At 36.3% G+C, this 20,670-nt stretch overlaps 1 protein-coding gene across 3 annotated transcripts in view; it reads left to right on the forward strand.

The window, feature by feature from the left end:
• The window catches only part of ZMYM2 (zinc finger MYM-type containing 2), a 107,027-nt gene that overhangs the window by 71,484 nt on the left and 14,873 nt on the right, over positions 1 to 20,670 (forward strand). For all 3 annotated transcript variants that reach the window (XM_055317262.1, XM_055317261.1, XM_055317263.1), the window contains 7 exons: positions 6,865 to 6,994; positions 7,734 to 7,849; positions 8,780 to 8,951; positions 11,131 to 11,256; positions 12,070 to 12,164; positions 13,430 to 13,598; positions 13,841 to 13,992. In XM_055317262.1, the coding sequence (XP_055173237.1) occupies positions 6,865 to 6,994; positions 7,734 to 7,849; positions 8,780 to 8,951; positions 11,131 to 11,256; positions 12,070 to 12,164; positions 13,430 to 13,598; positions 13,841 to 13,992 (960 nt within the window). The remainder of the gene's footprint in view (positions 1 to 6,864; positions 6,995 to 7,733; positions 7,850 to 8,779; positions 8,952 to 11,130; positions 11,257 to 12,069; positions 12,165 to 13,429; positions 13,599 to 13,840; positions 13,993 to 20,670) is intronic.

The raw sequence follows: 20,670 nt of genomic DNA on the forward strand, positions 1-20,670 counted from the left end.
TGAGGTGAAGTACCCATAATTGTTTGAAAAATTTTTAATTTTTATTATTTATTTTTTAGTTTTTATTCATTTGAGAGAGAGATTGAATGTGAGCAAGAGTGTGGGGAGGGGCAGAAGGACAGGGAGGCTTGCCCGCTGAGCGGGGAACCCAGCATGAGGCTCTATTCCAGGACCCTGAGATCATGATGACATGAGCTGAAGTCAGATAGTTAACTGACTGAGCCACTCAGGTGCCTCAAAGTACCCATATTCTTAAAGGCAGAGCAATACTATGTTTCAAATGATTGACTGACTGATTGTATCTGTTCTTGGTAGCTGTCAAAAACTTCAGAGCAGTTGAGTAGAAGGTTGCCAGATAGTGATGAAATGTAGTAGGAATGTGTTAAGGGCATGCACTATTCATTAGGACAAAACTTCAGGGGGACTTGTGGTGGAATCATGGGAATGCGGTAGAAGGATAGATTGGGCCAGATTATTAATGGCTTTGAGCTTTTATTTCTCAGATATCTGAAGGTCTGTGTTGGAGGCCAGGACTTACAAGTTTTTAAGTATGAGAACTATTTCCATAATGTGTCCTGTGGATTTTTTTTCTTTTTTCTTTAGACTTTGGTTTAATACATAAAATTCTGTTTTTATGTTAGCATTTTAAGGCTATTGTGGGTTGAAAGTATCCATTTATATGTAATGAATAAAGAGAAGAATCAATGTTTTGCTATACTTTGAAGCACCGTAAGCCTGCCCTCTCATAGGCTGAGTAACAATAATTACCAGTGTCTGAATACTGGTATTTCTGGCATCCTTATCTAAAGGAAGCTCTACAGGAGTCATTTATTGGCATTATATTGAGTCTCTAGGCTAGTTTTTGTCCTGATGAGAAAGTATAAATCAATGCTTCTTAGGTCTGGCTACACATTAGAATCACCTGAAGAGTTTTTGGAACTTTCTAGTGTCTAGGCACCAACTCAGAAATTCTGCGTTTTAAAAAGTTCTTTGGGTGATTTTAGTATGTAACCACCACTTTAGATCACTGACCTGGATGAAATATTGGTAATTCTACCTTATTCTGTTCAGTTTTTGCTTTTGATGTTAATAATTAGAATCCTAGAAAAGTAAGAATGCTTTCTCCTTTACTTCCTCCCCTATATGTCATTCCCCCGCCTTGTGGAAATGTATTTAAAATCAGAGAGTTCAGAAATACATTTAAGTATTCAGTTGAATCATGTCATTTTAGTAACAGGCAATTTTTATCCATGATGAGGATGTGTTTTGTTAACTTTGTGTAGCCATAAGGCAACTCGCAACCCTGTTTCAAATATGTAAGTTGTAGACTAAGGCTTTAAGGCCCACTTTCTACCAGCACAATATTAAATACTTTTTTCCTCTCATAGCACTTGAACCACATTATATGACAGATGGAAGGGTCTAGGGAATGATATCAGTGTGCGACAGCAACTATTGTCTTTTGTCTTATAAAAGCTGTCTCCCATCTTTTCCTTGTAAGCTTTTGAAATCTTTTAATTCCCCACCCATAAACTAAAGGGTGAGAACTTAGCTGTATAATTTATTCATTCATTCATTCATTCATTCATTCACGAGAGACACAGAGAGAGAGAGGCAGAGACACAGGCAGAGGAAGAAGCAGGCTTACCACAAGGAGCCCAGTGTGGGACTTGATCCCAGATCCCGGGATCACGCCCTGAGCCAAAGGCAGATGCTCAACCGCTGAGCTACCCAGGCGTCCCTTAGCTGTGTAATTTTGAACAAGTCTCTTTACACAAGTTCTTTGTGTGAATTTCTTGTTTGTAAAATGGGGATGAAGATAGTAACTCTTTCAGGGTTATCACATAGTAAGTATTAAACACATGGTAGTTTTTATGTTCCAGACCTCATAAAGGCACTGTGTATAGTAAAGAACATAAGCTTTGGTGTTCAGTGAATTTACTTGAATCCTGACTTGAGAACTTTAGCTCTGTCATCTTTCCCAGGTTGTGTAATTTCCGCACCTTAGTTTTTTCATCTTTACTGTAAAGTGGGATTGATTAAAAGGCCTACCTCTTATAGCGTTAAGAGAATTAAAAAACTCCTATGAGTTGCATAGATTTGGTGTTTTATGTAATGTCTTAGTCCATTTGAGCTACTATAGCAATACCATATAGATGGGGTGGTTAACAAACAAGAATTATTTTTCACAGTTCTGGAGGCTGGGAAGTCTAAAATCAAGATGCTAGCAGATAACAATATCTGGAGCGAGTCTGCTTCTAGCTTTATAATCAGCCATCTTTTCACGGTGTCTTCACATTGTAAAAAGGGGCGAGGGATCTCTAGGATTTCTTTTATGATGGCATTACTCCCATTTATGAGGCCTCTGCTGTCGAGATATAATCCCCATATTATGGCCACACCTTCAGATACCATCACATTGGGTATTAGATTTCAACATACATTGTCTATAGCACATAGTCTCTGGCACGAAGTAAATACTGAACAGATGGTAGCTTTTGTCATTATAATTTTAATTATTTTGGGTTCTCCTCCAATATTCAGTATAAATAGACGTATATCTTGCTTACTGACAGACAGAAAAGTAACAAGCATCAAGTGTAGGTCTTTACTAGATGGCATACTTTGATTGATATGATGTGATGTTTCTAAATGACAGGAGGGAAAACATTGCATGATCTAGGATATGTATGATTTTGGACCCCTGGTTCTTATGTGAGAGTTCTAGAGGATTTTCCTGCTTGAACCAGGTTACCTAATTTTGGTATGTTGTAGATACTCGGTGCCTATTTGTTAAAATTATTCTTCCCATTTACAGTTGAGGAAGTTGAAACACAAGAGACTGAGTCACTTTCCTGATGTTGCACAGCAGTAGTATTAGGACTAGGTTCCCTAGCCTTTGTTCATAGCTCTTTTTCTTAGCTGATTAATAATGTGGTTTGAAATCCTGATGAATCTAGAATAGTACCAGTCCCTTGGCCATATGCATTATTTGTAACTTGAGAGAGATGTACCATATAAACAGCTTTTTAAAAAATTCTTGAAAAACTTTCTATCTCTTTAAATATGCACAGATAAATTTATTACACAGTAAATGCTTTAAGTACAATTGATCATCATTTGCAAATTTGCCTTTTCCCTAAAATATATTTGTAACCCCTAAATCAGTACCCATGGTATTTTCAAAGAAATTTGCAGACATTGCAGAGTGGTAAAAAACGTGAATCTCGGGGATCCCTGGGTGGCGCAGTGGTTTGGCGCCTGCCTTTGGCCCAGGGCGCGATCCTGGAGACCCGGGATCGAATCCCACGTCGGGCTCCGGGTGCATGGAGCCTGCTTCTCCCTCTGCCTGTGTCTCTGCCTCTCTCTCTCTCTCTGTGTGTGACTATCATAAATAAATAAAAATTAAAAAAAAAAAACGTGAATCTCATGAGGCATATCTTCTGCTGAGTTAGAACAAAGCAAAGCTTTCCCTTCTTGTCACGCCTCACCCTATAAGCAGGTGTCCTTTTCGTAGTCTTTTTCGTTTTTTGTCCTTTTTGTTGATGATTTTTGCTTTATAAAAGATCCCCCAAGCATAGTATTAACATGCTACCTATGTTCTTAAACACCAAAAGGCTGCTCTATGCCTTATGGAGGAAATAATGTGTATTAGGTGAGCTTCATTCAGTTGGCAGTGAGTTTAATGTTCACAAGTCAGCAATATGGTACACTGAGAAAAAGGAGTAAGAAATTGACAAAAGATGAGGCAACTCCAAGTGTTGAAGTAAAATCTATAGTACATGGTGAAGCAATGGAAAAGAAGGAAGATTGATTATATTTATGGATTCATGGACTTAGGACTAATTAAAAAACAAACAAACAAACCATAGTGAAACAGCATTGTTGTCAGGCTTTCAGCTTATAATATGTTACCCAGGATCAAGAAAAAGTTAAACTCTTCTTGCCTACTGCTGGCTGGCTCACACATTTCAAGCAAAATGGTATGAAAAATATTAGACTTGCATGTGAGATAGTTTCTGCAGGTTAGGACCAGGATGCTGTGGAAGAATATTAGCGAAATGTTAACACAGGAAACAGGGATATACATTCAGGAAGGTCTCAACGCTAGTGGGACTGTGACTTGCTTTCACAAGGTCAGTGGCAAATGAACCTAAATAATACAAGTGGTCTTCAAAGCCTCTGACTTTAAATCATTTAGAGACCATGCAACCTTGCTATTGTGTGCCAAAGCCAAGGGTAACTTCAAACCCCTCTTGGTACATAGAGCCCAAAATCCATGAAAAACCCAGGGAAAAAACTGAACTGTACATTGGAGGTGGAACAAAAAAGCATGAATGGTATCTAAAATATTCTGGGATTGGTTCTCCCAACTGTTTCATCCTAGAAGTCGAACACTGTCTCCAGAATGAAAACCTTGCTTTGAGGTTTTATTACCAGGTAATTCCATTGCCTTGAAGAAAAACGCTATTTCAGTTATATTTCCTTTTATGCCCCCAAACACACTCTCATCCAGACCCTCAATCAGTGCATAGTTAAAGCTTTCAAGACCTACTTCATGAGAAAGCTTTCGAGCCTCCGTACCAACAAGGAAACCACCTTGATAGGTTATTGGAAATTAGTCACCGTACGCAACATTATTTATTATGTTGGCACAGCTTAGGACAGGATCAAGCAGGCTACTATGAGTAATTGTTGGGAAAATGTTTGACCAGACAGTGTGAAAAGTTTCAGAGTCTTTGAAGGTGTAACAGAAAATAAAAAGAACAGTGTTAAAAACATAATGTGTATTGGACCAAATAAGTGAAGAACACTTTGGGGACGTGCATGTGTTTGAGAAAGTTTGGTAGAGAGGGCAGTAGAGCCCACCGATGAAACCTTGACAAGATGACAAAACAAGGCATCAGTTCAGTGATGAAAGTCAGCCCAAGACTCCCAAGAATGGTCAAAATACTGGAATGGAATTCTGCCTTGGGAAAAATTGTCAGTGACCTGAAAAAATATGACCCTATGCTTGAACAAAAGCCCCAAATTTAAGTACCACTGTGTTTATCGTTTATATCAAGATGCCTAAAAGCCAAGCAGACAAGGCTGCTTTCATTTTTTGAAGCCAGTTTGAGAGGGAAAAGTGCTGACATTGTCAACAAGTTACAAGAGCCAACTCTTGAGATAGAACTGCCAGATGTCACCATGTCACCCTCTTTAACTTCTTCCTCTTCTACAGAATAATTGCCATCAACCTTTCCCTTGGTTTTTATGGGCATACCAAAGGTTGAGAGGTTTAAGCACACAGTGCACTGCCCCATTGTACATTCTGCAAGTCCACTAAGAGTAAGATGTTAATGTTTTTATAAAACTTTAAATATTTACTCTTTTTTCCCCCAGGATTTTATTTGCATTAGTGTACAATATACAGTATGTGTTAACAGGACTGATTATGAGTACCATATAGTATGTATGTACTGTATCTGTATACTATGCAAATGTGTACACATCTGAGTGAGTCAATAATCCTAGTACAGTATAGCACGTGTAAATGCTATAATCATGTGTTATAAAAAAACATGGCATATGATTTGTAAGAAATGTATATGAAACCAAGTGTGTTTTAAGAGAAACACTGTTATATATTGATCTGTTGATGAAAATGATGTGACCAGAGACTTGTAGGAACCTAACTTTGTATTTACTATTGGAGTAATGATTCAGTATTTACTACTTAAGTATTCATGGTGACTGTGTAGAAGTACCTCAGATATTCTGTATTCTGTACCTTTTTTTCCTTTTTTTAAAATAAATTTATTTTTTATTGGTGTTCAATTTACCAACATACAGAATAACACCCAGTGCTCATCCCGTCAAGTGCCCCTCTCAGTGCCCGTCACCCATTCACCCCCACCCCCCACCCTCCTCCCCTTCCAGCACCCCTAGTTCGTTTCCCAGAGTTAGGAGTCTTTATGTTCTGTCTCCCTTTCTGATATTTCCCACACATTTCTTCTCCCTTCCCTTCTATTCCCTTTCACTATTATTTATATTCCCCAAATGAATGAGAACATATAATGTTTGTCCTTCTCCGATTGACTTACTTCACTCCGCATAATACCCTCCAGTTCCATCCACGTTGAAGCAAATGGTGGGTATTTGTCATTTCTAATGGCTGAGTAATATTCCATTGTATACATAAACCACATCTTCTTTATCCATTCATCTTTCGATGGACACCGAGGCTCCTTCCACAGTTTGGCTATTGTTGTACCTTTTTCCCTATATTAATAGGTGGTATGGCGAGCACCTATGTTTAGTCCCTTATAGACAGATCTTTAGCTTATTTTAAAGTATGTATGTTTGTGTGTGTGTGTGTGTGTGTGTGTGTGTTACAGGGGATGTTGTGGGCAGGGGGAGTTTCTCAATTGCAAATAATGCTACAGTGAACATGGTGAAAACAGCTGAGAGACTATTACCTAGGACAGGTTTCTGAAATTATAATTGCTGCAACATACAAGACTTTTTTCTTTCTCAAATAAATTTAAAAGAGCCTAGTTATTTTCAATATTCAGGTTAACAATGTTGTATTTTTTATTTAAAAGTGAAAATCGTCTTGTTTTTAAAATAATATGCTGGTGGTAGCCATTCTACGGTTCTGTGGAATGAATGATTTCTCCTGCTTTGTCAGTAGTTAGGACAGATTCACAGTGACCTTTCACATTAAGACTATTGTAAACATAGTAATAGTAACATAATTTGGTTATACTCTTAAACTCTTGTCTGTTCCCTCACATCACCTAGAACCCAGATATTCATTAACCCTGGGAAGTAATAAAAATTAGAGGCAAAAATAAAATGTTTCTCTTTGCTTCTCTGTAGGGTTCAGCACCACCCCCTTCTCCAACACCTAATAAGGAAATGAAGAACAAAGCTGTTCTTTGCAAACCTTTAACAATGACGAAAGCTACTTATTGTAAACCTCATATGCAGACCAAATCTTGTCAGACAGGTAACTTAGGAAAGATTGCCTTATATACTTTCCTATACTTAATACTTCTCTTCCTGAAATTCATGCTTTCCTCAAATAATAGGCTGTGGAATGTATTTGTTTGGTCACTTTGTAATTTTCTGTTTATTTTGCTTATCTGAGTTTAGACATGACATTGAGAATACAGGTTTCAAGGTCTAATTATTTAAAATAATTAGTGAAAATCAATCCCTTAAAGGCCCAGAATATAAATTATGTCACAAGTGAAAAAATGCTGTATCAAAAATTTCCTTGGGGCTAAATTCACTAAAATTACAGTAATCCCACTGAGAAAGTCCTCTCTGTAAGTGTGACCTGTAATGTTAACAATTCTATTTCCTTGTCAGAATGAGATGAAATAATTCAATTGTATATTTTTATAAGATTTAAATGTATTCTAATTGTTTAACTAGATAAATCTTTTTGCAGGGGATATGAGGGGAATCTGATAGTATATCTCAAACTATATAATGTTTTTAAAGGATGTTTTCTTTGTATTAAAAAGGGGGCTAAATTCTGTTTTTGCTCTCTTTATTAAAAATTACTGTATTTAGTTTTATTGTTTTTACTGTACCTAAATTTGTGAAACTGTACCTAATTTCTTTTAAAAGGGAACTGAGGCTTAACTTAAATTTTTCTTTTTTACCAAATTATTTTAACATTGAGTAACTATGTATTAAGTGTTATTTAATATTGCTTTAAACACATTTTGTATTTTTAGATGATAATTGGAAAACAGAGTATGTTCCAGTGCCTATTCCTGTACCTGTGTATATCCCAGTACCTATGCACATGTACAGTCAGAATATTCCTGTTCCTACTACAGTTCCTGTTCCTGTAAGTCAGATTTTAAGTTTTTTTTTCATTTTGAGGTTTATCAGGCATTAGATAGGAGAACAATGTTGTAATTCCTACATTAGTGAAGCCAGTAGAACAGAGGGTTGAGTCTTTGCCTTTACCATTTAAATAAGGTTTGGTTGAATCTCTGTCAATGTTTGCTTTGTGTTTAATCAAGTATATGTTTGTCTTTATTTTTTTATTATTTTTTTATATGTTCATCTTTAAAGGTGAAGTTTAGCAAATGCCTTTGTGTGCTTTATGCATATATGTAGTGTTTTCTATTTGTGTTCATTTTAGAGAAAAATATTTGTGAAGTTGTAAGGTTTAAAACTGAAACATGGAATAAAATTTCATATAAGTTATCATTACATTATTTTGTCCTAAGTCACTTGCAGTAAAGACATTATGCCAGGACTTGGCTGCCATAGTCTCCTGGGAGACTGAAGTACCTCAAATACTATTTTTCTTTAATTTTTATTTCAAAAAAAAGGCTGCTTGTTTTCTGGGCTGTGTTACAGTTGACATCTTAGTTTTGGTATGTGTTTTTTCCAAAACTTTTATCCACTGTGGTATTATAAAGATCATGTGTTAGAATAATTTTTAATTTGGGAAATTATTTGTTAGAGAATGAGAGAGAGAAAGCAGGAGCAAGAGCAGGGAGAAAAGGGAAAAGCGGAGAGGGAGAGGGAGAAGCAGGCTCCCTGCTAAGCAGCCTGTGTGAGGGCTTAGTCTCAGGACCCAGAGATCATGACCTGAGCCAAAAACAGACTCTTAACTGACTGAGCCATCCAGGTGCCCCTAAAGATTTTAATTTTAAGTAATCTCCACACCCTCCACTGACTGTACCAGACTGGCTTCCCCTGCCCTCCCAGGAAAATTACCTTCTCATGTTGAGTGAACCTAACAGTAAATACTTTGGTTAATTAGGTGCCGGTTCCTGTTTTTCTGCCTGCCTCATTGGATAGCAATGAGAAGATCCCTGCAGCCATTGAAGATCTAAAAAGCAAAGTTTCTTCAGATCCTCTTGATACAGAGCTGCTTACAATGACAGATATGATGACTGAAGATGAGGGGAAAACAGAAGCTGCCAACATTAACAGTGAGCTGCACTATATTTCACCTTGTGAATGTGTATCATTGGTTTTCAATAAGTGTTGTAATTATTATAGTATGTTGCAGGACATATCATTATGTTTCAACTTGATAGAGGAGTGGGGGAAGTATTTTTTTTAATTTTTTTTTTTATAAATTAATTTTTATTGGTGTTCAATTTACCAACATACAGAATAACACCCAGTGCTCATCCCGTCAAGTGTACCCCTCAGTGCCCGTCACCCATTCACCCCCACCCCCCGCCCTCCTCCCCCTCCACCACCCCTAGTTCATTTCCCAGAGTTAGAAGTCTTTATGTTCTGTCTCCCTTTCTGATATTTCTCACACATTTCTTCTCCCTTCCCTTATATTCCCTTTCACTATTATTCATATTCCCCAAATGAATGAGAACATACACTGTCCTTCTCCGGTTACTGTGGCCAAGTTCAAAAAGGGTGTTGCCTGAGTTCTCCTCTGGGATTTTGATGGAATCTTGTCTCACATTTAGATCTTTCATCTATTTTGAGTTTATCTTTGTGTATGGTGCAAGAGAGTGGTCCAGTTTCATTCTTCTGCATGTGGATGTCCAATTTTCCCAGCACCATTTATTGAAGAGAGTGTCTTTCTTCCAGTGGATCGTCTTTCCTCCTTTATCGTATATTAGTTGACCATAAAGTTCAGGGTCCACTTCTGGGTTCTCTGTTCTGTTCCATTGATCTATATGTCTGTTTTTGTGCCAGTACCACACTGTCTTTTTTTTTTTTTTTTAATTTTTTATTTATTTATGATAGTCACAAACAGAGAGAGAGAGAAAGATGCAGAGACATAGGCAGAGGGAGAAGCAGGCTCCATGCACCGGGAGCCCGACGTGGGATTCAATCCCGGGTCTCCAGGATCGTGCCCTGGGCCAAAGGCAGGCGCTAAACCACTGCGCCACCCAGGGATCCAGTACCACACTGTCTTGATGAACACAGCTTTGTAGTACAACCTGAAATCTGGCATTGTGATGCCCCCAGATATGGTTTTCTTTTTTAAAATTCAGGAGTGGGGGAAGTATTGCAACAAAAACATATTTTTGTATTAAGAGATCCATATTCTTTCTAGGCACATGCTATCTCTTATGCCATACCCAGTTTCAAGCAGGAATTTTTAAGGTCCTTGTTTTAATTGGAACAGAATTTGACTTGTAAAATCAACTCAGAATTCCTGTTTTAATGTACTAGCTCAGACAAAAAAAACTTGTAGTAGACTTTAATAATGATCCAAACTCTTATTTTGTAATGGTTATCCCCAATTTTGTTTTGTTGGCTATACTTAATAAAATAATTTGCATTATCTAAACCAGGGTTTATCCTAATTTCTGTTAGGGCAGTGTTTGCCAAATGTAACATAAGTATGTTATAGATGATTCTCTTAGAATATCTATTCCTACCCTTACTCTTTTGGTATTACCCACAGTCTTATTTCAACCACAAAACTGCCTAATCTCCTTTGCCCTAGAATACAATGGAAGCAGTATAAATTCTGTGTGTTTCATAATGTGATAGTGTTTGTTGAAGACTTTGTTACAGATTAATTTAGTGGGTTGCAACCAGTGGTTTTGTTTGTTTTTTAATGAAGTGAAATGGGAAAATGGTAGTGTGAATCTCATCAAAAGGATATTGTTTTGTGAAACCTTTGTTTCCTGTATGTGTGTCTATATTTGTCTTTCTGTCTCCCATCACCACCTTCAAATGGATAAAAAGCATATCTTTCTGTGGGTTGTAATATAAAACTGAAAACAACTGATCAAAACATTGGAAAGCAGTTGTAATGAAAAACTTAGGTTATAATTCAAAAACTGTTGAAAATGGCATTATCCACCCTTATTAGTTTATTTTTCATGAGAGATTGCTTTTAGAAATACTCTGCATACCAGAGTTGTTTATCAAAGCATACCTGTTAACTTTTGAAAAGGGGCAGTTAAAGGATTAAAAGTTTCCATGTGCTAATGCTTGCTTATCTAACAATAACAAAATTTATAGTAGTTACATTTCAAGATAGCTATATTACCTTTTCCTTTTGTGACATTAATGTGTTAATTCTTGTTTTATATTTAAAATTAAATGACTTCTTTTGCTAGGTTAAATAAAGGTACTTTTAAGTTCTTCTGTTTTGATTTTTTGTATATTATGACTTGATTACAGGTGTAATTATTGAAACCGACATAATTGGTTCAGATCTCTTGAAGAACTCTGACCCGGAGACACAGTCGAATATGCCTGATGTACCATATGAACCAGATTTGGATATTGAAATAGATTTCCCCAGAGGTACTCAAAATGCTCTTTTATTCTTTAAGTGTAAACTATGGTTGTGGAATTTAGTTACGGAATCATAACTATGGTTATGATCGTTAATCATTTAATGTTTGTGCTATTACCTTTACTGTTTATATTTGTCTTTTTTTCTTTTTTTTACCCAAACAAAATTCAACAGTTAATTTCTGAAATGGGCTATAGGATTGAATTGAAGAAACTTGAAGAGAATTTCTTTAGAAATTCTCTAAATTTTTAGAGCCTAAAAAGATACTTTCCTACTGTAATTCATTATAGAAAACTTTGTAGATAGAGAAAAGGATAAAGAAGCGGTTGTTTCTTTTTAAAAAATTAAATAAAATGTTGATTGTATTTTTCATAAGCTTTTTTAAAAATTAAGTTTCACCTTCAAGGGGAAAAAAAGTATTTTCAGGTCTTTTGTTGTGAAAGAGATCTGTTTTTCATTATTTTCCTAAATTTATTGATGACTAATCACATCCAATAGAATGTAAAGCATTTTATTTTAAGAAAAGTTTGATATGTTGAATTGGATTTGTACTTAAGACCGTTTAAATCTTAGAATTGAATTTCAGGTTGTAATAGTTTTTCTGATTTTAGACATTTCCATGAAAATTTCATGTTGTTATTTAAAAGTCTGAATAGGGTTTACCAGAACTCATAGATGATATATCCCCCCCCCAGCATAAGTTATCCCCATATATAGGTGCTTGTTTATATTCTGTGATTAGTTCTTTGTTGGCTGTTTTATGTAACGTAAGCTTGTGCTGTTATATTTGGAAATAAAAGTTCTTCTGATCTGATTGCCAGCTGCTGAGGAGCTTGATATGGAAAATGAATTTTTATTGCCACCTGTTTTTGGAGAAGAATATGAGGAACAGCCTAGACCTCGATCTAAAAAAAAGGTATAAAGTAATAGTATTCTTGCATTTAACCACTATCTCTATGTAGTGATACCTCTTTAGGTATGGAGCAAGGGTATAGTGATCCACAGTTGTGTCTGAGACTATGGGAAGACTTGTTTCCCCTAGATTTAAAGGCTTTAAAAGTTAGTCTTTATTACTTCATTTCTAAGTAATAAAAATGTCTCAGATTTACTTATAACTTTATAGAACAGTGAATATTATTGCCATTTAATTTTCCTTTTATCCTGACAAAAGATTGATGTTGCTAAAAAATAAACTCAATTCTTTGGCAAGAATTGAGACTGTTTTCTAGAGATCTGTTTTTTCCATTATTTTTTCTGATGAGACTAATCTGTGAGATTGATGTACATAGTTTATAATATCTGGTCTTTTTAAGCATGTCAGCATATGGAAAGATGTGCTGGATAGTTTAATTGTTCAGGTAGGTCAAATCTACATGTATTAACAGGTGTGATTTTTCAAGAATACTTTATCAACTTTATATATTTAACATAAAGCAAGATAAAAAAATAACATAAAGCGAGATCGAAAGAAAAAGAAAAGGATGACTTTCACAAATTTTCCCACAAAGAAAAGGAAAAAACCGAAAAAGTAGTGAGTACCTACAATAGAATGAAGTTGGATTCCTCTTTGATACCATACACAAAAATGAACTCAAAATAGGTCATAGGCCTAAATGTAAGGACTAAAATTATAAAATAACATAGGTTTAAATCTTCATTACCTTGGGTTATGTAGGTGTACTTTGATATACTAAAAGTACTAGGAATAACAGGAAAAAATAGGTGAATTAGGTGTACTACATCAAAATTTAAAACTTTTAATACAGCAAATAATGCCATCATGACAGTGAAAGGAGCTGAGTGGTCATTCCCCATAAGTTGGGATCAAGAAAAATTCCATTTCTCTCTCCCATTAATATGTAGAATCATTTTCAGATTATTTATTATATCTTATACTTAATTATTTTTCAGTGACTCTCACAGAAGTTAAAATGATTTTTTTTATTTTTATTTTTATTTTTTTTGTTAAAATGATTTTGATATATAAAGTGGTTTACGTAGAAATATGGCACTCCTGGAGATATATTTCAAGTAACTATTCTCAGATTCTGGAATACCAATCAATTCTAAGTGTGTATGTTTTTCTTAATTTGCATTTGTTGAGAGATTTCTTACATAAAGTCATGAAATAATACAGTTTTTTTTAAAAAAAAAATCTTACAATGGTGTTTTACTTAATAGGGAGCCAAGAGAAAAGCTGTATCAGGATACCAGTCTCATGATGATAGTTCTGACAATTCAGAATGTACCTTTCCTTTCAAATATACGTATGGTGTAAACGCATGGAAACACTGGGTCAAAACTAGGCAACTTGATGAAGATCTTCTGGTATTAGATGAGCTAAAATCTCGTAAGTGTTCTGATTTTGTTTCCTCTATGTCTTACTTCAAATCAGGATTTTGGTTATTAACTACATTTACTTTAAAAAAACCATAAATATAGTTCACAGTATTTTAAGTACATTCAAATATAGATTTCATTTTACTCTCAAATTCTTAGAGTATAAATCAATTTCAGAAAGTTTCTTATTCTTAAAGTTTCTTAATATTTAGAGTAAATAATAACAGTTACTAATTTTTTCTTTCTTTTTAGCTAAATCAGTAAAGTTAAAAGAGGATCTGCTCTCTCATACCACAGCTGAGCTTAACTATGGGTTAGCCCATTTTGTCAATGAGATCCGACGTCCAAATGGAGAGAGTTATGCACCTGACAGCATCTATTATCTTTGCCTTGGAATACAGGAGGTTAGTAATATGATGGCTACTTTTGAATCTAATGTTAATAAGAAAGGTTGTTGTAGTTGTTTTGGAAAAGAAAAATGTTATGTTTCAAGAAAATTAAGGGTAGCTTTATGGAACGTAATGATATCTTAGTTTACCAAGACAAAAAAGAATTTATTTGAAAATACTAGGATATTAAAAAGGATTTTCTTAGCTACTTTGTATATAGGTCTTTCTGTTTTTTTTTTTTTTTTTTAATTTTTATTTCTTTATGATAGTCACACACAGAGAGAGAGAGAGAGAGAGAGAGAGAGAAAGGCAGAGACATAGGCAGAGGGAGAAGCAGGCTCCATGCACCGGGAGCCCGACGTGGGATTCGATCCCGGGTCTCCAGGATCGCACCCTGGGCCAAAGGCAGGCGCCAGACCGCTGCGCCACCCAGGGATCCCGGGTCTTTCTGTTATAATGAGATATGTTCCTAAAAATCCTCAAGTTCTCTGAAACTGTTGTACTATAGCCAAAAAGAGTTTATGTGAAAAATGGAGGTTGGGTCAGGCCACTTGAAACTCCTGTATCTTTTCTAACAGACCTAACAAAGCTGTATATTCGTTAGGATATATGGTAATCAGGATGACTTCATTTCCTCCTTACAATTAGAAATAAATGAATTAACATTCTGAGGCGTGATCCATATATGTATGTATATATGTATTACCTATATATGTATACAGGTAAACAGAAAAATGAGTTCCTTTGCAAATAGTGGATCTGTTTCAGTTGTACACTTCTCATGTTTCTAAGTTGTGAAATAGGATATTTACTCGTTAGTTCTTTGGAATCATCTTATAAAAGATGATTTTTTTAGGGGTTTTAGATAAACAAACCACATGTCTGTGAGTCTGTTTTCCATAATAAACATAAAGATCAACTTGTAATTCTGAACAAATTGTTCAAGTTGGAGCCCAGGTGTTAGAAAGGATCTTGTTGACATTTTGTGTATTTTTAGCTGTGGTAAAAGATAGACTTTTTTTTTTTTTTTTGTAAGATTTTATTTATTTATTAGAGAGTAAATGAAAGAGAGAGAGAGTGCGAGTGAGTATGAGAAGGGGGGTAGGGGCAAAGGGAGAAGCAGACTCCCTGCTGAGCAGGGAGCCCAATGTAGAGCTCCATCCCAGAACCCTGGGATCATGACCTTAGAAGAATACAGATGCTTAACCAACTGAGCATGTGCACTCATGTGCCCCTAGGCCCAAAATTTAATGTTAATGCTGCTAACAGGTGGTAGATACTGAAATAAATTACTCAGAAAATTCGAATTGTCTTAATTTATATTTTAGTTATATATTCTTTAGGATAGCGATTTGCCTGAGATTATACAAGTGGCAGTGGGGAAATACCACAGGGTTATAAATTAAATTATTGAAAAAGGCCATCATAAACTTTACAATAACAATCTAAAATATATAGAAGGTTTTATGAACCTCATGTTTACTTGGTAAATAGGTCCACCATTCCAAATCCCAAAACCCTTGAAAACTAGAGATTTTACCCTTTATGTTTTCACAGACTCATTTGATAGTAAAACCTGACTTGAAGAGTTTTCAAGTTACTATTTATTATGCTTTCTGTTTGATTATCCATAAAATATGAACTATATAAGTCACTAAACAATTGTTAATGTTTCTTTTTTAAAATTTTTTTTTAAAAAATTTATTTATGATAGTCACACATAGAGAGAGAGGCAGAGACATAGGCAGAGGGAGAAGCAGGCTCCATGCACCAGGAGCCCGATGTGGGATTCAATCCCGGGTCTCCAGGATCGCGCCCTGAGCCAAAGGCAGGCGCCAGACTGCTGTGCCACCCAGGGATCCCAATTGTTAATGTTTTTAAACAAATATAGGGTACTTCCCTAGACCACTCTAGGAATATTATATAAGTATATACATACCATGTAAAATCCAAAACATTAAGAATCCCTAAACACATCTGTCCTCAGTGGTTCTGACTCATTGTGGACCCATGTATGTTTTTCCCGTTTTATTATACCAAGTAGTAAAAAAGAGTAGAAATAGCAGGTCCCAGGTGTAGGTGAAAACATCTCAGTAAGCATCAGAATCAGTTATTTATTACGTATAAATCCTCTTCAGAGCAAATAGGAGCTGGCTTTTAACTCTTTGTGTCTTGTTCCACGCTGTCCATATAGTAGGCACTCATTAACTTGTACACAATAAACCTATCTTCAGTTTTCCACTGCTTTTTATTGTGTGTATTTATTTAAGATGATGGAACAATCTTTTTTTTTTTTTTAAGATTTTATTCATGAGAGAGAGAGAAAAAGAGAGAGAGAGAGAGGCAGAGACACAGGCAGAGGGAGAAGCAGGCGCCATGCAGGAAGCCCAATGTGGGACTCCAGGATCATGCCCTGGGCTGAAGGCAGGCACCAAACCACTGAGCCACCCAGGGATCCCTCTTTTTTTTTGGAACAATCTTTTTAAAAAGATGTTTATATCATCATAAAAATAGTTTTGTTTTCTAGATCATTTGTTTTTTTGTTTTTTGTTTTTTAAAGATTTTAATTTATTCCTGAGAGACAGACAGAGAGGCAGAGACATAGGCAGAGGGAGAAGCAGATGACTCCACAGGGAGCTTGATGTGGGACTTGATCCAGAACCCCAGGATCACGCCCTGAGCCAAAGACAGATGCTCAACTGCTGAGCCACCCAGGCGCCCCTAGATCAATCATTTGTAAAAATGTTGAAGAGCACTCTAGGATTCTGCCAAGATAACTCATCAGGAAGGGAAGAAATTGAGTCCTAGACTCTTACTAGTGGTTTCTTTTTTTTTTTTTTAAGACTTTTTAAAAATCAAGTTAGTTAACATATAGTGTTTTACTAGTTTTAGGGGTAGAATTTAGTGATTCATCAGTTGCATATAACATCCAGTGCTCAGTGCATCAAAAAAGATAGTCTCCTCCTTTTTTTTTTTTTTAAAGATTTTATTTATTTATTAATGACACACACACACACACACACACACACACACACATACAGAGCATGGCAGAGACACAGGCAGAGGGAGAAACAGGCTCCACGCAGGGAGCCCAACATGGGACTCGATCCCAGGTCTCCAGGATCAGACCCTGGGCTGAAGGTGGCACTAAAAGGCTGAGCCATCTGGGCTGCCCAGATAGGCTCCTCCTCCTTAATGCACATCCCCATATTCCCATGCACCTCCCCTCTAGCAACCGTGTTTGTTTCTATATTTAATAGTCTCTTTAATAGTTTGCACCCTATTTTTATTTTATTTTCCCTTCCCTTCCCTTCCCTTCTTGATTGGATTATTTGTTCTTTGGGTATTGAGTTTGATAAGTTCTTATAGATATTGGATGCTAGCCCTTTATCTGATATGTCATTTGCAAATATCTTCTCCCCCTCTGTGGGCTGCCTTTTAGTTTTGTTGATTGTTTCTTTTGCTGTGCAGAACATTTTATCTTGATGAAGTCCCAGTAGTTCATTTTTGCTTTTGTTTCCCTTCCCTTTGGAGACATGTCTAGCAAGAAGTTGCTGTGGCCAAGGTCACAGAGGTTGCCGCCTGTGTTCTCCTTTAGGATTTTGATGGATTCCTGTCTCACATGCAGGTCTTTTATCCATTTTGAGTCTGTTTTTGTGTATGGTATAAGAAAATGGTCCAGTTTCATTCTTCTACATATGTTTGTCCAGTTTTCCTACAACATTTGTTGAAGAAACTTTTTTCCATTGGATATTCTTTTCTGCTTTGCTGAAGATTAGTTGACCAAACAGTTGAAGGTCCATTTCTGGGTTTGCTATTCTGTTCCACTGATCTATGAATTGATTTTTGTGCTAGTACCATACTGTCTTGATGATTACAGCTTTATTTATTTTATTTTATTTTTTTAAAAAAGATATTTATTTATTTGAGAGAGAATGAGTAGAGGGAGGGGGCATAAGGAGAGGGAGAATCAGACTTCCTACTGAGCAGAGAGCCCCATGCGGGGCTCTATCCTATGACCCTAGGATCATGAGCTGACTTGAAGGCAGAAACTTAACTGACTGAGCCATGGAGGCACCCGGATTACAACTTTAATAATACAGCTTAAACTCCGAATTTTGATGCCTGCAGCTTTAGTTTTCTTTTTCAACATTACTTGGTTATTTGGGGTCTTCTCTGGTTCCATAAATTTTAGAATTGTTTGTTCCAGCTCTGTGAAAAATGCTGTTATTTTGATAGAGATTGTATTGAATTTGTAGATTGCTATGGGTAGCATAAGACATTTTAACAATATTTGTTCTTCCAGTCTGTGAGCATGGAATGTTTCTTTATGTCTTCCTTAATTTCTTTGATAAGTGTTCTATAGTTTTCAGAGTACAGATCCTTTACCTCTTTGGTTAGGTTTATTCCTAGGTATTTTATGTTTTTTTGGTGCAATTGTAAATGGGATCCCTGATTTCCCTTTCTCTGCTTCATTATTGGTACCTAGAAATGTTACAGGCTTCTGTGTGTTGATGTTACATCTTGCCACTTTGCTGAATTCCTGTATCAGTTCTAGGAATTTTGGGGTGGAGTCTTTTTTTTTTTTTTTTAAAGATTTTATTTATTATTTATTCATGATAGCCGGGGGGGGGGGGTGGGGCAGAGACACAGGCAGAAGGGAGAAGCAGGCTCCATGCCGGGAGCCTGACGCGGAACTCGATCCCGGGACTCCAGGATTACTCCCTGAGCCAAAGATAGGCGCTGAACCGCTGAGCCACCCAGGGTTCCCCTAGGGTAGAGTCTTTCAGGTTTTTTACGGAGTATCATGTCATATGTGAAGAGTGAAAGTTTGACTTCTTCCTTACTGATTGGGTTGCATTTTATTTCATTTTGTTGTCCAATTGCTGAGGCTAGGACTTCTAGTATTATGTTGAACAACAGTGGTGAGAGTAGATCTCCCTCTTGTGTTCCTGAACTTAGGGTAAAAGCTCTCCATTTTTCCTCATTGACAATGATATTAGCTGTGAATCTTTCTCATGTGTGGTCTTTATGATGTAGAGGTATTTTCCTTCTATCCCTACTTTCTTGAGGGTTTTTATGAAGAAAAGATGCTGTATTTTGTCAAATGCTTTTTCTGTGTCAGTTGAGAGGATCATATGGTTCTTATCCTTTCTTTTATTAGTGTGGTGTATCATGTTGATTGATTTGCAGATGTTGAATCACCCCTGTAACCCAGGAATAAATCTCACTTAGTTGCGATGAATAATCCTTTTAATATACTGTTGGATCCGATTAGCTAGTATCTTAGAATTTTCCATCCTTGGTCATCAGAGGATATTGGTCTGTAGTTATCCTTTTTAGTGGGGTCTTTATCTGGTTTTGGGAATAAGGTAATGCTGGCTTCATAGAATGAGTTTGGAAGTTTTCCTTCCATTTCCCTTTTTTTTTTTTTAAAGATTTTATCTATTTATTCATGAGAGAGAGAGAGAGAGAGAGAGAGAGAGAGAGAGAGAGAGAGGAGAGGCAGAAACGAAGGCAGAGGGAGAATAGGCCCCTCACAGGGAGCCCGATATGGGACTCAATCCCCAAACTGGCATCACGCTCTGAGCCAAAGGTAGATGCTCAACCGCTGAGCCACCCAGGCGTCCCCCATTTCTATTTTTTGAAACAGTTTCAGAGGAATAGGTATTAGTGCTTCTTTAAATGTTTGGTAGAATTCCCCTGGGAAGCCATCCACCTCTAAGATGGCTAATATCCAGAATTCCTAAAGAACTTATCTTTTTGATTGGTAGACTTGATTATTGATCTCATTCTTTTCTGGTTATGGGTCTGATCAGGTTTTTTATTACTTCCTGTTTCAGTTTTGATAGTTTATATGTTTTTAGGAATTTGTCCATTTCTAATTGCCTAATTTGTTGGCAAATGATTTCTCACAGTATTCACAAACAAGTTTTGTATTTCAGTGGTATTGGTTGTGAGCTCTTATTTTTCATTCGTTATTTATTTGGGTCTTTTTTCTTTTTGCTAAGTCTGGCTAGGGATTTATCAGTTTTGTTAATTCAAAGAACTAATTCCTAGTTTCATTAATCTGCTCTTTTGATTATCGTTCATTTCTGCTCTAATCTTTATTATCTCCCTTCTGCTGGATTTAGGTGTTATTTACTGTTCTTTTTCTAGCTCTTTTTGGTATAAGGTTGGGTTATGTATTTGAGACTTTTCTTGCTTCTTTAGCAAGGCCTGTATTGCAATATACTTCAGCAAAGGCTGCATCCCAAAGGTTTGGATTGTGGTGTTTCCATTTTCTTTTTCTTCCATTTTGTTTTTTTAATTCGTCTTTAATTTCCTTTTTTTTTTTAAGAGTTTATTTATTCATGAGAGAGAGAGAGAGAGGCAGAGGCACAGACACAGGCAGAGGGAGAAGCAGGCTCCATGCAGGGAGCCTGATGTGGGACTTGATCCCAGGTCTCCAGGATCACACCCTGGGCTGAAAGCGGCACTAAACCACTGAGCCACCCGGGCTGCCCTGGCATTTCCTGAGCAAATTTCCTGATTGGCCCATTCATTTCTTAGGAGGAAGTTCTTTAAGTTAAACTCCATGTATTTTTGGTCTTTCCAGTTTTTTTCTTATGATTGATTTCAAGTTTCATAGCATTGTGATCTGAAAATATGCGTGGTATGATCTCAGTCTTTCTGTACCAGTTGAGACCTGAT

Source organism: Nyctereutes procyonoides, unplaced genomic scaffold, assembly GCF_905146905.1.
Source record: "Nyctereutes procyonoides isolate TBG_1078 unplaced genomic scaffold, NYPRO_anot_genome, whole genome shotgun sequence".
In the NCBI taxonomy this organism is placed as follows: Eukaryota; Metazoa; Chordata; class Mammalia; order Carnivora; family Canidae; genus Nyctereutes; species Nyctereutes procyonoides.